Source organism: Nicotiana tabacum, chromosome 9 (assembly GCF_000715075.1).
Source record: "Nicotiana tabacum cultivar K326 chromosome 9, ASM71507v2, whole genome shotgun sequence".
Classification (NCBI taxonomy): Eukaryota; Viridiplantae; Streptophyta; class Magnoliopsida; order Solanales; family Solanaceae; genus Nicotiana; species Nicotiana tabacum.
In genome coordinates this window covers 99,760,588-99,775,726 of record NC_134088.1, presented here as the reverse complement: position 1 = coordinate 99,775,726, position 15,139 = coordinate 99,760,588, and the positions used below count along the sequence as shown (strand labels likewise).

Here is a 15,139-nt window from a genome sequence, read left to right as displayed (position 1 = left end):
TTTAACAAACCAAAACATAAACATATAGCGTTGGACAAGTTGTTGGAGTCTCATCTCCCTTTTATATGCGCCTCCATCACTTCAACGGGTACTTGTCGAAAAATTATATTACTACTACGTATGTGTCAAATATTACTCCTGATTTATATTGATTCTTTTTCACTTTATGTGGCAACATTTCTTTTTTAGCTTATTCCAAAAAGAATGAAAAGTAAATAACTTAACTTTAAATCTTCGATTTTATTCTTAATGGGATGATTTATAGTCAGAGGTGTATCTAGTATAGAATCTATGAGTTCAATTGAACTCATTGCCTTCGCTCATGCCCTGTATTTTTACCCAAAAAATTATAAAATATGTACGAATAATAAATTTTGAATTCATTAAATTAGATGAGATGTGGTAAAAATGTGAATTTGAGAATTTGAATCTGCAAAGTTTAAATCCTAGATCCGCCTCTGTTTATAGCCATAAAAACATTATTGACATGTTTTAGCCACAGATTCTTGATTTCGGCACTAGTCTTCATGTAGCCACTTCCTAGCCCTCATTATTTGGACAAGGGCTTCTTCTGGCGGTTCTTTGTGCGGGAAGCAGGCTGGACCCTATGGGCAGGCATCTCCCCCAGGACCCAAGACCGCAACGCAAGCACCATTGTTCGGCACTAATCGAGAAGTAAAAGATTCGTTAGTCCAGACTAAAAATACGTGCATAAATAGTGGTTTAATGCAAAGGCAGCAACAGGAGTTCGGGACGGAATTGTTTGAGGTGAAAGTCTCACGTACGGTTCTCCAAAAAGGAAGTGGTTACTAACAAGCACCGCGGATCAACTCGGCTTTGGGGCCACCCGTGACTCTATCATTATTATAGGGGTAACGGGTTCGAGACAAATAAGGATCAAGACAGCATATGAGTTATTCCTTTATAGTTTACTTGGATCGATTTTTATGCTATTAGCTTCTTCTTCAAACATGAACAATCGATTTATAAATCCTATTAATCACTGAATTTAGTGAACCCAGTTTTTGAGGAAGGTTGACCGGCTTAATTTTTGACCCATCTTTTCTTTTAATTTTCACTAATATTGATTTCGTGCATGCATTCGATGTCCTAAATTTTATTGCATTACCAGGTATTTAAGTAGTGGTCTAACATTCTTATTTCTTGCATATATGCAGAAGATCAACAAACAAATGGCTTAAGGATATTTCATTCTCCATTTTCTCAGAAGCTTCCGAGTTCCAAACCATTCGTCTCCTCTATCAGTTTGCATGGGCATGGCAATTTATATCCTTGGATCGATCTATTGAGAATCGTCATCTAACCATATGTTTGTCAACTATTAGCACCAGTGGAAGCAGACAACAGTTTATTCTTTTTTCAGACACAAATTGATAGTTATTAAGTTTCCAAAAGTAAAAAAGGATGGTAATAGAATGTACACGACAGAGAAGAGAAAGTAAAAAGGTACAAGATGGTATAAGGCGTCAGGCCTTCTTAATTTACAGCCTCAGAGTGCTTCAAAAAGATACAGAAAAATTACAAAACTGGGGCAAAAGAAACAAATTAGAATTACAGAAAACAAACTTAGAACTCATCTCAACCAACTACCTAAATCAAATTATCAAAACAAAAAAATGGCAAAGAACGTATGCAAAATCAATTTACTTTGGCATCCCTATCTTTACAGAGCATATGCCATTCCTGAATTACAGCTGCTTGAAGCGCCCGATGCTCAACCTCTTCTGCCGTCAACTTAAATAAAGTAGTTGGCCCCTTAGTTTTACCATCTTCAACGTTAATCATGTCTTCTTTCTTTTGTTTCTCATCATCCTCGTCTTCCTCCTCTTCTTCATCATCCGATTTTGGAGACTTCGGGCGAGGTCTTGCCGCCTTTAGTAACGCTATCCGTTCCATTGAAATCTTTAGCTTTTCAGCAGCAGCCACCTTTACTTCATCTTCAGGCATGTACTCAACACCACCATCAGTTAGGTCATCCAACCAACCCTGAAAATCTGAAGCAATCTCCTTGGTAATGGATTCATCTGATGCTCGGATCACAAATTTGCACATCATTGTGGTCGTCTCATCGCCAAGATCCACATTTCTGCTCACTTCGCTTGCACCAAAAACCATCATGCCCAAAAACCCTCCATACCAGGTTTTAGCAGCAAAACAGAGCTGCTCAATACCAAGCGGGAAATGAGATAAAAGAGAAAATAGGATTCATTGAATTTGAACATAAATCCAAGCAGAAAGGAAAGGTCAATCTTCATACGTAAAATGCCCAATTAGAAGTGCCTGAAAAACTTAAAAGTGGCTTCTAAATCCAACATAGTAAAATATTTCCAAAGAAAATCAAAAAACAAGAACCCTTTAAAACAAAGTTACTAACCTCAAATCCAGCAACTGTCCGGATGATGTGTGAGCAAACTCGGTGGAAAGGTTTGGAAGACAGAGATTTCAGGCCACTCAGAAATGGAGACTCCCCATATTGCTGAGCAGCAGTAGCCATGAAACCGCTTCCTTCATATGTATATGTACCAGTACACTCAACTATAGCAGGCAAACTAGGCCACAGACGAAAATATTCAACTGGTGAAATTTTATGTGGCAAAAGAAGCTCGGTCAGAGGAATTTTGTATGGCTGACATCTCAAAATGACGGGTTCCCCTAATTCAGGTCTCAGGCTTTTCTTTTGTCTCATAACTTGTGGATCCTCTTCAGAGTCTTCATAATCGGCAGGACCAGAACCATAAAAGGGGTAGTAAAGTACTTGAACCCAAAGGTCACAACGCTCAAAATGGGAAACGCCCACAGTTACACTGCTCAGCACTGGTTCCTGGATTCATGCAAGTCCAGTCAATTTATGAAAAAGAAACTATCAACGTATAGAGTACCACCAATGAGCATTAGGGTCCAACAGTCAATTTACAAGGATAATGAAAAATGTGACGAAAAGGTTAATCAATATCGAGCAACATTTTCAAGCCAAATGAAATTAGCATAAAAGGTTTCAGGTTAATCAGAAAACCCCTTTCCCTACCCCCCCCTTCTTTTATCCAGTCGAAGATAGGGAACAGCCTTAAAAAAAGACGATGTTTGGTCTGAAACCCTGGAACAACCAATCACAAGTGTCTACCACATTTTCCATATGGGAAATAAAATTGAAATACATGAAACAATTAAATGAATATCTATCCATCAATATGTCTTTTTCTTCTCAAATGTCAAGCTAAAGCAAAGATGTGTAACCACACTAAATACGCAAGGCGCAATCTTAGGCCTCTAATTGTATTTAGATAGCATCTGAAAATAAGAGTTACATTTTCCTATTTTGGAAAGTGGCGAACATGGTAATTCAAGAAATGAGATTAGAAAACTCAGAAAAACAACAAAGAGATTCACAAACCTTGACTAATATCTCAGTGTGTCAATTTAATCAATGAAGAACTGTCACTATACCATGCTCATTTGTAGCAACCTAAAATAAAACTGTTAAATAGACATAATTTTTTTCCAACAGTTCAATACACTTGGTACTAGAGCATGTAGATCTCTTGGGTTGTCCAAAAAAATTTAGGAGACGAGATCAGTCCACATTGTGATGAGGCATGGTGAAAATATAATTAAGTAAATAACATTGCCACCCCCTAACCGTTTAAATTGCGAAATGATATGGTACACACAATACAATATAGTAGCTGAGTAGTTAGATTCCCTAGATTCACGTCCCAGCACCACTGAGAGATCTAATATTTCCATGTGGTTAACCCAAGAAAAAAGAATCAAGCCAACAAGAAAGGGTTTGTTGCAATCTAAAACAAGTAAATGGAGCTATCTCCCTCCAATAATTTAAACTTTTAGATAAGACAGCATGACTCAAGTGAATGACATATACTCACTCTGATATCTTCTAAAAAATTTAACTATCAGAGATAGAAATTAGATAAATATTTATTTTAAGCATAAAAAGCACCCCCTAATGTGCAGGCCTGATTCTTGACAAAGCATGTAAAAACATTTTATTGGTTAGTATAAATAAGACACAACTACAGGACTTCTCTCTGTTTCTTATCACATTATACCAACTCATCTAAAAACTTAAACGATTAGAAAAAAAAATTAGTTGTCTTTTAAAACCATTGTTGCATAGAGTAGTTATCCTACTAAATCATTTGATTCATGATCTAATTTAGGCACTTAATGTTGCCAAAGTAGCACTCTGAGAAAATTAACAGCAGAAGGACTAAGGCTCCAATCAAGTCATCAAGCGTTACGAATTAGACTGAAATTTTGAGTTCCCCTGGTGCACCATAACTAACTTTTAATATCGGTCAGTCCCAGCACATTGTATCTGTTTCAAATACAAGGCCCAAGAGTTTTTTCAGTCAGTTACTCAAGATCCAAGAGTTCAAGAACTGTTAATCATTATTAGTGCTGATCCTTTTGCTTTCAATTTTTGTCAAGAATTCCAATGGTATGATACTCAACCTCTATTCAGTACTTCATTTAGTTTTCCTCTAAGAAACTAAGAGCCTAACATGAACACTCCTACCTCCTGCGTTCCACCTGCACTGTAGTACTGACACTAACTTCAAAGCAAAGGGTATTGCTTTAGTTATATGAGCACTCTTACGCAATTAACACTAGTAGAATACAACACATTCAGGAACAGTTTTTACAGCTTCCTCTGGCATTCCACCTGCACCTTAGCAACCTTACTTGGGGAAATTCCAATAGTGTATCCTAGATTATCTTCTTGTCATCCTTCTAGGCTTCTACATATTACTATTTAGGTCATTGTCACTAAACTGCAATGCAACACTGTCTTCACTTCTTTACTTTCTTGGTGAAGAGAGAGAGAGAGTGTGTGTGTGTGTGTGTGTGTGTGTGTGTGTGTGTGTATATATACATATACTAAGAATCAAGATGTTGAATAACCTAAACAAAACATAAGGAGCTAACAAAATCCACAAACCAATTTATGTCACTTACAGTATTAAGAAAAATTAGACCAGCAAAATAAGTTCACAAGATATCTTGCGCCTAGGGAAGGCATGGGAGTTGAGACCCCCTCAAAACCTCAGACTACTTTGTCTCCATAACATCCAAAATATGCAACCTAGGGATACTTTGCCGTAACTCCTAGATAGTTTCTCCATCCTCCAATGATCCCAACTGATATAAGCTTCCTTTATGGTGCACGGCAAAAAGATTCTAGTACATGTTTTTTTTTTATGAAGTATTCTAGTACATGTTCCAACTATCCCTTGCAACAAGCAGGAAGAGGTGGTGGGCATCTTCCCTATCTGCATTCAGCATTACAAAGATAGCATATATGCAGGAAAACAAAGAGCTTTCTCTTAAATTTAACTCAAGTGAGGCAAGCCTTATGCAACATTACCCAACTAAGGCACGTGTAATTTCTGTTGAGTCTTTGGTTCTCAAGATTAACTTCCAGATATTGGATCTAAGCGGACATGTTAGCATGCCGTACTGTGGAAATGCCTTTGCTATCTATGCCTCATATCAATCTGTCCTCTTCCAGCATGTCCGCAATCACCTGGTCCAACTTTCTCATTACAGCCAAGAGACTTTCTAGCTTCTAGTCTGGGCAGTTTCTCCTGAAGACAATGTTCCAGCTTCTACATGTGCAATAGTAGCTTTAGGTAAGAGAAAAACAGGAATAAGACTGGAAACACCACTTTCAGTATATTGTGTCCAATCCAGTAAGTCATGCCAGAACCTTATCTTCTCTCCATTACCCACTTCAAAGCAGGTATTATTTTTGAAGTCTCCAATAGCTTCGTGTATGTGCTTCCAGGGTCCCAAACCATACGGGAAGGACACCGCGCTAGTGCATCACTGATTTTGCCTCCATGTTTAGCATTTAACACCTTCCTCCAGTAGGTGTCAACGTTGCTGATGTATTACCATGCCACATCATCAAAAGGCTTTTATTATGCAGTTGCAGTCTTTTAGTTACCACTTCTTCACTATGTCTTTTTCTTTGTTTTCAACAAGTTAATATACGGGTAAGTAATTTTCACCAGTTGACACAGTAATAATGTAAATCATTCAATAGTATTTTGTAGTCATGGTATCTTGAGGTTGAAGCAGTTTTCGATAAAAATGATGTTAATACCTCTAAAATATCAATTAGCTGCTACTGCTACTAATGTCGGCTCAAGGAACAACCATACCTATTTGATGGGGCAAGCACTTGACAGTAACCATAGTCATGACACAGAAGCCAGAAGAGAAGATGCATCTAGAAGGGGGACAGAAATAATAACATGTTCAATGAGCAAAGTAGTTTTGCCTTTTATCGGCAGGAGAAACACACCCATGAGGGAGGAAACTGAACTTGATAAATAAGCATGACGGTCTCAGGACAAGGTCTAACCTGTGAATTAAGATTACGCAGCTGGCGTACTGCTTGAGGAGATCCATCCATGAAATATAATCCACCAGAAAGTCCAACTCGTAAATCCACCCTATTAAGTTCTATCTCAGTCAAATTTAGAACCTGCAAAAATTATGAATGTCAGCAGATGCTGCCTCTTAGTTTTCCGAGAATTACGAATAAATAGTGATTCACCTGAGCAATAGTTCCACTCAGAAAATGCAACCCATATTTCATCAAAATACATTATTAACGCATAACTAACAGGTCGGCTCATGGCCCATTATGATACACTATGCTCTCATTATTTAATCTCCTTTAACAATTTTGTATTTAACCAAATTTTACAACCTGATAGATCCAAAACTAATTTTATGCTAAAAGCTGAAGAAATGTAACTTTAACACCATGCTTTGGCAACACATAGAAATCCGGTATTTCTGCATGTGGGCTTATGTACATAAGAGTTTTCGTTCGCATGAACACATTAAACACCATTTGCAGAACTTTTAAATAGAGAAAAGTTGAAAAGTTTTTAGATGTCCTGAAAAGCTTCTACGTGTTTCAGAAATGGTACCAGTAACAAGATTAAAAATAACGGAATATGCTAGTTTTTCATACATTGTGTGCCATAAGACTCAAAAAATTTTGCAGAACACTAAACAAGTTGTTTAGAAAAAATCTCGCAACCGGTTTTCCGTCCAAACACATGCTTGCACTCTTTAGAAAAGAAAATCGAGAGTATTTTAATAGGATTGCTGCCACTCCTAAAAATTAATACCAGACCACTATGATTACACAAGCAAAAGAGGATTCAGTGAAGACATATTCTCATTGGTACTGTTGCAGCCAATTTTGTATAAAAAAACATTAAGCTAGTTAAGGAAGTGGACCTTTGGCCTAACTCAATCCCAAAAACTAGTTCAAGTGGTGAGAATTATTCAAAACCGCATGAGGAGATTACAGCCCTACATTTGACTGGTGTGCGATTTTAACATCTCCTGCACAACCAGGGCTCGAGATATAGAGCACAGAATAACATAACATGAGTCGCCCGACAATGAATAGCAGAATAACACGGTGGATTCGACTCTGATACCACGTTAAGAAAATGGATTTTGGGCTTAACTCATAACAAAAGCTAGCTCAAACAGTATGAATTGTCCAAAACCATATGAAAAAGATAATAGCCCATACACTTAACCAATGTGTGATTTTAGACAACAAAGCTATAATAAGATATGTTGATGACGTGCCTTAACGGCCAGAGATTTTTTCTTACAATTTACAAAGATGCAGAGCATAAAAGAAATGAAGATCAACTATAACAATAAAGAGAAGTAGAGATCTTGACCTTTAAGTGCAGAGTAATCCTTCCATCACTTGGATCAGTTAAATGATATGCTTCAACATAGCAAGGATCACTGCTGCCAGTCAAAGCATATGCACTTGGAGGAACCTTGAGTAAAGTTGAGTCGACTCGTTTAGCCAGCAATAGGGCTAGCTCACTAGGATCAGGCCTCCAAAGCTCTAAAATAGCCTTGTGAACCAATCCTTCCAGCTTTCGGTCCTGAGCAGCAGCTGCTTCATAAAACTGAACAGTTAACTTGTGATGGCTAAATGGATAATCTCCTCTTGCTTCACCAACAGCAGCCCACCTTGGAGAAGAGAAAAGAAAACAGACATATCATCCAACAATGTTTCACAGGTTTGCTAATAAAGTTAAACTTTTCAGATAAATTATATCCTACAAGGCTACAACCAACTAAAACCCCTCATTTGCTTACACAGATCAAGCTAATTTAAACACAAAACCTTCCCCCTGGAGGAGCAGAGAGGATACCATCTGCGGAAGTTAATAAAATAAACTACAATAATCCTTTCAGGTTAACTCTCACATTATATCACCAAAACGGATGAGGGATTCTGAACAGCAATCTAGAGACCAAATGGCTTTGGAGGAGTTTGAGTTTCAATGAAGAGCAAATCTAGAGACCAAATGGCTTTGGAGGAGTTTGAGTTTCAATGAAGAGTTCTCCGTTCATCTCAGGCATTTTACAGGGTAATCAGTTCTGGGCATCATGTGAGCTACATTACCATTTAAGAGGAAAGAATGACGTTCTACTCACTTGTTTTCCGAGTGGTTGGAGACATATTTGATCCGCTGCAGTATTAACCGACACTGATGTTTGTTCACTGAATCAGCTAATGCATTGCTCCTAAATTCTTCAAGTTCTTTTATTAGCAATTGCCCTGCCCGGGCATTACGTGATCCCAACCTCTGAGCACACAGAAGAACTGCTTGAACATCCTGAAGGCGATTTGTGGTGCTGGCAGATGAATCTATGTTGAAGAGAACTTTGTGTATATTTGATATAATTATATTCAGGGGATCTTCTGGATCATCAGCCAAAAGTGGATCCAAACCTTCAAGATCAATATGCTCTGAGATAGCCCATATAAGCCGAGTACATACTCTAGGTGTGTTCACCTGCAAGATGTAAGTTTCAGACAAATTAAGAAACAGTATGTTACCTGGTTAGCAAAGTACAAAGTACAAAAGATTTTAGCAGAGTCAAATCCTCAAAACGGTCATTCAAGTTGCAGAAATCACTCGCTAAAGTAACTTTTGAATTTTTTTGGACATCAAAGTCATCAAACTTTGCCCATATCTCCAACAAAATAAAACAAGCTGAAAAGTCTATTCTCTCACTGAAAGTTTACGGTTGACTTTCCATTTTTTAACATAAGACCCATTAAACATATGCACTGAAAGTTGGTTATGTGGAGCACATCTTTAGATACAATATTTGTGTCTTCTTTTGCTAAAACTGGTGTTGGTATATATTTTATATCAACTTTTACGGTCTGCTAGTGTTGTCTAATAAGCAATGTTTTAGCAGTTACTGGAATGGAATGTCAATACTTTTTGCTATTTATGCTCGTCTTGTTTATATTGAAGTTGCAATATATTCTGCAACTTTATTATTTTAGCAGTTATCTCTGAAACTACTCTTCGTATATAGCTTGTCTTGGCCCTCAATATATAGTGCGTGTCGCTGAATTTGGAGGGTGTTTACTAGCAAGCTTAATTTGCTTCTTTGTTTAAAAGCCAATGTAACAATAAAATTTTATTGTATTTTAGATGTGCATAATAATTATGCACTTCAGATGATTGTCTCTTTTTTACTATACCTCTTTCTTATTTCCAGTCAAAGAGAATCTCTTAAATAAAAAATCTTCTTAATTGCACGCTTGTATAGTAAGTCCCTTAATACATGTACCTCATTTGTTTTATGAAAGACCCATTTGAAATGGGTAAAATGGGTCTTATAATTTAGAATGGGGTTAATGGGTCTCATGTTAAAAAATGGGAAGCACTGTAAACTTCCGGTGAGAGAATTAAACTTTCCGGCTTATTTTATTTTGTTGGAGATATGGGCAAAGTTTGATGACTTTGTTCTCCAAAAAAATTCAAAAGTAATTTAGTAAGTTATTCCTATAACTTGGATGACCATTTGGGGAATTGACTTGATTGGAACATGACAAAAGGTGAGCCTGCTGCAGAAAAAACATAAAATGAATAAATAAATAAATAAATAAACATAAAAGCAGAAGAAAAGCATCAATAATAACTTCAGGTTATATAGGTTTACTTCTCTTTCCTTCAGTTCGGTTTTATCTAGGAGGAAGGGGGATACAGTCGGAAAAGGTATAGAGTTTCTTTAATTGATGACACGCTGATGAACAGACTCCAATGCAGCTCAATTTCATCATAGCACAGGTTTTTTTATAAAAAAATAAATAAATTATCAATTGAAAAAGCTAAGAAAAATATTGAGCTACAATTATCCAAAACTATCCAATATCAGAGATGAAAATTTCGCGTGTAATTTTAGAAAGACTAACACCTAAGGTAGGATCAACAAGACAAGAACATATGTAAAGACTTGCTCAGTATGTGTGAACACAACATAATCCTTAGGCAACTTGAGTAACTTCGGCTATGTTGGGAAAATAATACAAGGCAATTAATGTTACAACATACAATTTTGTGGCATAGAACAAGCGCAAATGATAAAATGCATCTTACACATGGCATTAAGTAACTATTAAAGCTCTACCAACCTCGCGTAGATCTCTGACAAGCTCTCTTTGCAAATTCTGCAACCTCGTTTCATTCAGAATCTGGTCCTGAGAAGCCCCGTCTTTGACTCTTTTCACACCCCCTCTTGTATCATAAATGTGACAAAGCCTGACAAGCAACTTCAGATAGCAATCAATAGCATATGTTCGACCTTCGCAATCCCATTTGACACATGGTCTACAAACTTCCACCACTTCCAAAGCCGGTTCTGTCCAATTTAACGCACCATAACCAGTTCCATAGGCTAACGCTCCAATAACTCTGCTTTCCATACCTGAATTCTTTTGTTCAGGAAGTGGTAATGATAACTGAAAGCAGCTCTCAACCAGCATTGCAACTAGTTCTTCTCTAAACAAGCTTTTACTAGTTACACTATGGAGGTCCTCTTTTATTCTTGCATTCTCAAAAAGTGAAGCAATATCAGTTCCTGGAACAGGTTTTTGCCCCCTTCTAACACTCTCTTTTGCAAAAAGATCAACACACAGAGCAGTTCGACAGATGCATGCTAAAGCATGCATGCGATCTGACTCTGCTCTCAGGTTTCTCACCATAAGAAGCAACTTTTTAAATAAAGAAACCTGCAGAAAGTAAATTAATTAATAGGTGTTCTCTAGACAATGACTGAATGAAGAATTGACAAGGCCATCATGAAAATTGGAAGTATATCACTTCTCCTTCATAGTCGAATCAGTATAATTCTCAACCAAATGCACGATTGTATCACTAAAAGATAGATACACCAAGATCATAGAGGTGAAGGAAGATGGAAATTGAACAATATTTCTACAAACATGTCGAACCGGCTAGAAGTCCAAGGGTGAAACATGTTTCTCTTTTTTCTTTTGAAATCAAATTAACAAGCAAAAAAAAAAAGCCAACAATGATCTCTAAAGCATGTGCACTGAATTCAGAAAAGACACAAGAATGAAGGTAGATTGTACTAACCTAAGGACAAATGAAAAAAGAAAGAAGCAAAGCAAACGAAGAGATTCTACCCACAGGATTGAAATGAAACCATTTGCAAGTAGTCAACTCATATTGATATATAGAATTCTCGAGAAGGAAACTTCAAATGAAGAGCATAATCTATTTGCACAGTAATATACACATGCTAGATTGCTAAACAACTCGCAGCAAACATTAGCATAATGCAGAACTGAGGCATGGAGAAGTGATTATAGTAGCTTGCATCAGGAAACCCAGTTATCCCTTTCAACGGTTAATGTTATACTTATTTATTTGGATAAATAATTAATGTAATACTTGAATGTGACACAATTTCAGTAACAGCAACCGAACAGTGAAATGATGTGCTCAGAATCTACTATCAGTTTCAGAGATTATCATCATACAGGGTCAGTAGTTAATAAGCCAAATCAACAATTCCTATTTGTCTTCAAAAGAGGAAAAAAGAAGGCAACAGATACACCAACCTGCATGCTGAGATCAAGAAGATGCAAATTGGTGACAACAGCTCTTACAATACTCTCCCTTGCAGAAGAAAACTCTTGCCTATCCCAAAGAGTGAGAATAGCAATGATGGAAGTGGATGCCCACTCGGGTTTCCCTCCAGGAACATCAGCCAAGTATAACATGTTAATTCCCACCTCAAATATCAAGGATGGATCCAAAGACGACGCCAAAAAAGGTGCCAAATGTGAAACAACATCAGATACACCCACAAACCTTTCCGCACTCACAGTCTCTAACGAACTAGCATTCCCACTCTTGGAAGACCTCGATAGCTTCTTGATCACCTCTATCGAACCCGAAGCTACCGCCTTCACAGCATACACAAGCGGACAAACCGTAGCTCGAAAGTTCTCTATTGGGAGAACCAACGACCGCGCCATTAACGCATTCCTCCTCCTCCAAACAAATTCAACCATAGAAGAAACCCAATTAGACCTAATAGCAACAGAGTTTTCACTATCCACAAGCTTATCACCAGCCAAACGACTCATCCTTTTCGACTCAAACTCCTGAAACAATCTCCCTACAGACTCAAACGCTACTTTTGAAACAGCATCAGATTTATCAAGCATGTTCTGCCCTATCCTAATCCACCAATTAGAAACCCTATCCAACAAATTCATATTATTCTCACACAATGTAACCAGATCATCACGTGCAAGGATACAACCAAGTGTTTCAGTAATAGCAAAACGGAGATTATCACTCGTAGAATCAAAACAGCTAGAGATCTGCTTATTACAGTCAGAAATAAGCTTACCGAGACGGTAAGAAGGAATAGCAGCAAGTATAGACACAGCAGCAGCAGTAACGTCGGGATCGGGGAAGTCGAGATCGTTGCGAATTCCGGTACAGACTATTTCCCAAAGGTCAGCGGTGAGACGAGTGGAGCGAATTAGGTCAAATGCGAGTTTTTTCGAAATGGCGGAAGCTGGTGATGCGACGATCTCTTCGACGGCGGATTTGGCAAGAACGGAGATGTCTCTGCCGGCGGCGGATTGTTGGAGAGCTTGGAGAAGTGCTCCTGATTGACGGAGCGCGTCATTTGAACGGAGATCGGCTTGGATCTGAGCGAATAGTATGTCCATTTGAAGCAGTTGTTAATTTTAATGATAGAAGGGAGCGAAGAGTAGATTTTTGTATGTTTGCTCTGAAGCAGTAGGTTGCTTCGGAGCTCAAATGGAGGAAGGCCACTCACGTCTGAGTTGCCATGGGTTAGTTTCTGTGTTTTGTAAATGATTCGAATATTCAGCTTTCTCGCCTTTTCTGTCTGTTGATCACGGAGGGAGGATTACCGGCGGGCGGGGGACCGTTTTAACGGGGCGTTCATTTAAGGACTATTTCGCTAAATTGATTTTGACCATCATGTTTTGCTAGTTGCTACACACAGTTTAACGGGCAAGTGTACATATTGCCGTTTTTAGGACCCTTATTTAAGTTATAGCCGAAATTTATTTATTTAAAAAAAAAAAAAAAAGTTTAAAATTTCAATATGTATATCTAAAGTTAAGCTTGGCAGTCCTAAACTTTCGTATAGACGACTTAATACATAATCCTTGAACTATAATCAAATCTCTATTACACATCGCAAAAATTCTTTTACACATCAAATATTTTATCGAATGTGTATAAATTATATTTTGTTCTTACATAATAATATTATGAATCTTCACGAATTGTGTTCGAAGATGGATTCTTTTGTTTGTTCATATAAGTTTACATGTTGATGCGAAGAAGAAAAGTATTAAAATTTTTGCCATGTTAAATTACTTCATGTCGGTGTATTCTGGATGAACAAAAATTACTAACATTATTGCAAGTTGCAACAAGCCATTAAAAATGTGTGGAGGTCGGAGGAAAATATAGATATTATTTGATGTAAATAATGTGATTGTACACATGTCTTTTATGTTGACTTTGTATACATTCCTGAAAATTTCAATATTGTAACTCATAAATTAGGGAAATAATTGTATTTTTAATAGGAGTATTTTGAGTAACCAAGTTGTCGTGTAATATGACGTGGTACACTCATTTTGAAGTTCTTTGTATTTTGCACCCCTATAGTGTGCACACTTTTATAATTTACGCTTTATTCTATTCATGTTTTACAATATGCAGCCAAATCTCTTCACTTTCTTACTGAATAGCAAAAAGTTTGTTTTAAAAATTATTTAAGAGGGTAGAGTCGGAAAAACACAATTAAATACTAAGAACTTGTTAAAATAATAGATTTCAGTCGAAGTGGTTTTACAATTTGCTACTAAAAATCATTATAAACGGCTTGCCGTGCTGAACCTTTTCATTTGAGATAACAACCGACATCTATTATGTTATTAGCAAATTGCAAGACCAGTTTAACTAATCATCCTTAAATTTTCAACTCTTTATCAATGGGTTCTTCTGCTATAATATAGATTTTCCTTTATTGGAACTAACAGAACCAAGGAACAAGGAGATGCAATGCTATAACTCATCATTTACTTTCATACATTGTTAATTAATCAAACTTTTATTTACCTGGTTAATAAAAATAAATCTATCCCTATACTAGAAGTGAGGATAAGCAGGCAGTTCATAGTCAACATGTCTGTCTCGCCATCCAAGGATTAAAAAAATCCAATTTTCAGCCCAACACGTGGAGTCACCGTCTGATTTCTCTTACCAAACCCAACACTCCTGCAAACACCTCTTCTCTTCATACCTCTGCTCTCTCACTCCTCCGCTCTATCCATTGTTATTTTCTGGTGGGTATTTTTCTCACTCCTCTGCTCTGTCTATTGTTATTTTTTATTGTGTATTCTTTTTCTCAACTTACACTTCTTGTATTGATGAATTATTTCAGTCGTTGAGAATATGTTAGGTATTTGTAGATTTTGTTCTCTAAGTGTTTGACAAAACTGTTCAATGAATCCTATTGTATTAGATTTCTTATGCACCCTCCTGCCTTTTGTATTCTCTGATTTCATTCGTTGGTTGCATTTTGAGTAAGGAATTTCGTGTAAAAAAAGGATAAATCAGCAGATGACTAATTCAAACACTTAAAAGTCCCGCTTCTAAACAAAGAAGAAAGAGAAAAGTATTACTGGTACCAATATAAATCTTTTATC

The 15,139-nt window shown here is 37.1% G+C and overlaps 1 protein-coding gene across 3 annotated transcripts; it reads right to left on the bottom strand.

Moving 5' to 3' along the window:
• Positions 1-1,457: 1,457 nt before the first annotated feature.
• On the bottom strand, positions 1,458-13,439 carry LOC107760733 (protein TPLATE). Of its 3 annotated transcripts, XR_012694986.1 has the most exons (10): positions 11,990-13,439; positions 10,538-11,134; positions 8,539-8,900; positions 7,764-8,067; positions 6,410-6,532; positions 6,207-6,274; positions 5,750-5,925; positions 5,408-5,648; positions 2,396-2,842; positions 1,458-2,181 (listed from the first exon to the last, which is right to left on the bottom strand). XR_012694986.1 is itself a non-coding variant. In XM_016578830.2 (7 exons), exons 1-7 carry the CDS (start codon positions 13,115-13,117, stop codon positions 1,660-1,662), a joined length of 3,483 nt encoding a protein of 1,160 aa, XP_016434316.1. In that variant the 5' UTR covers positions 13,118-13,439; the 3' UTR covers positions 1,458-1,659. The 3 variants fall into 3 exon arrangements, 2 of the variants coding, with proteins under 2 accessions (XP_016434316.1, XP_075078037.1); XM_016578830.2 differs by lacking the exons at positions 5,408-5,648; positions 5,750-5,925; positions 6,207-6,274; XM_075221936.1 differs by lacking the exons at positions 1,458-2,181; positions 2,396-2,842 and having other exon boundaries at positions 5,631-5,925.
• Positions 13,440-15,139: the final 1,700 nt, after the last annotated feature.

Coding starts and splice junctions, on each gene's coding strand:
- LOC107760733 (XM_016578830.2), bottom strand. CDS start 13,117: ATGGACATACTATTCGCTCAGATCCAAGCCGATCTCCGTTCAAATGAC. Junction 8,068..8,538: donor TCCAACCACTCGGAAAACAA/GTGAGTAGAACG, acceptor CTCTTCTCCAAG/GTGGGCTGCTGTTGGTGAAG. Junction 2,182..2,395: donor GGACAGTTGCTGGATTTGAG/GTTAGTAACTTT, acceptor GGTATTGAGCAG/CTCTGTTTTGCTGCTAAAAC.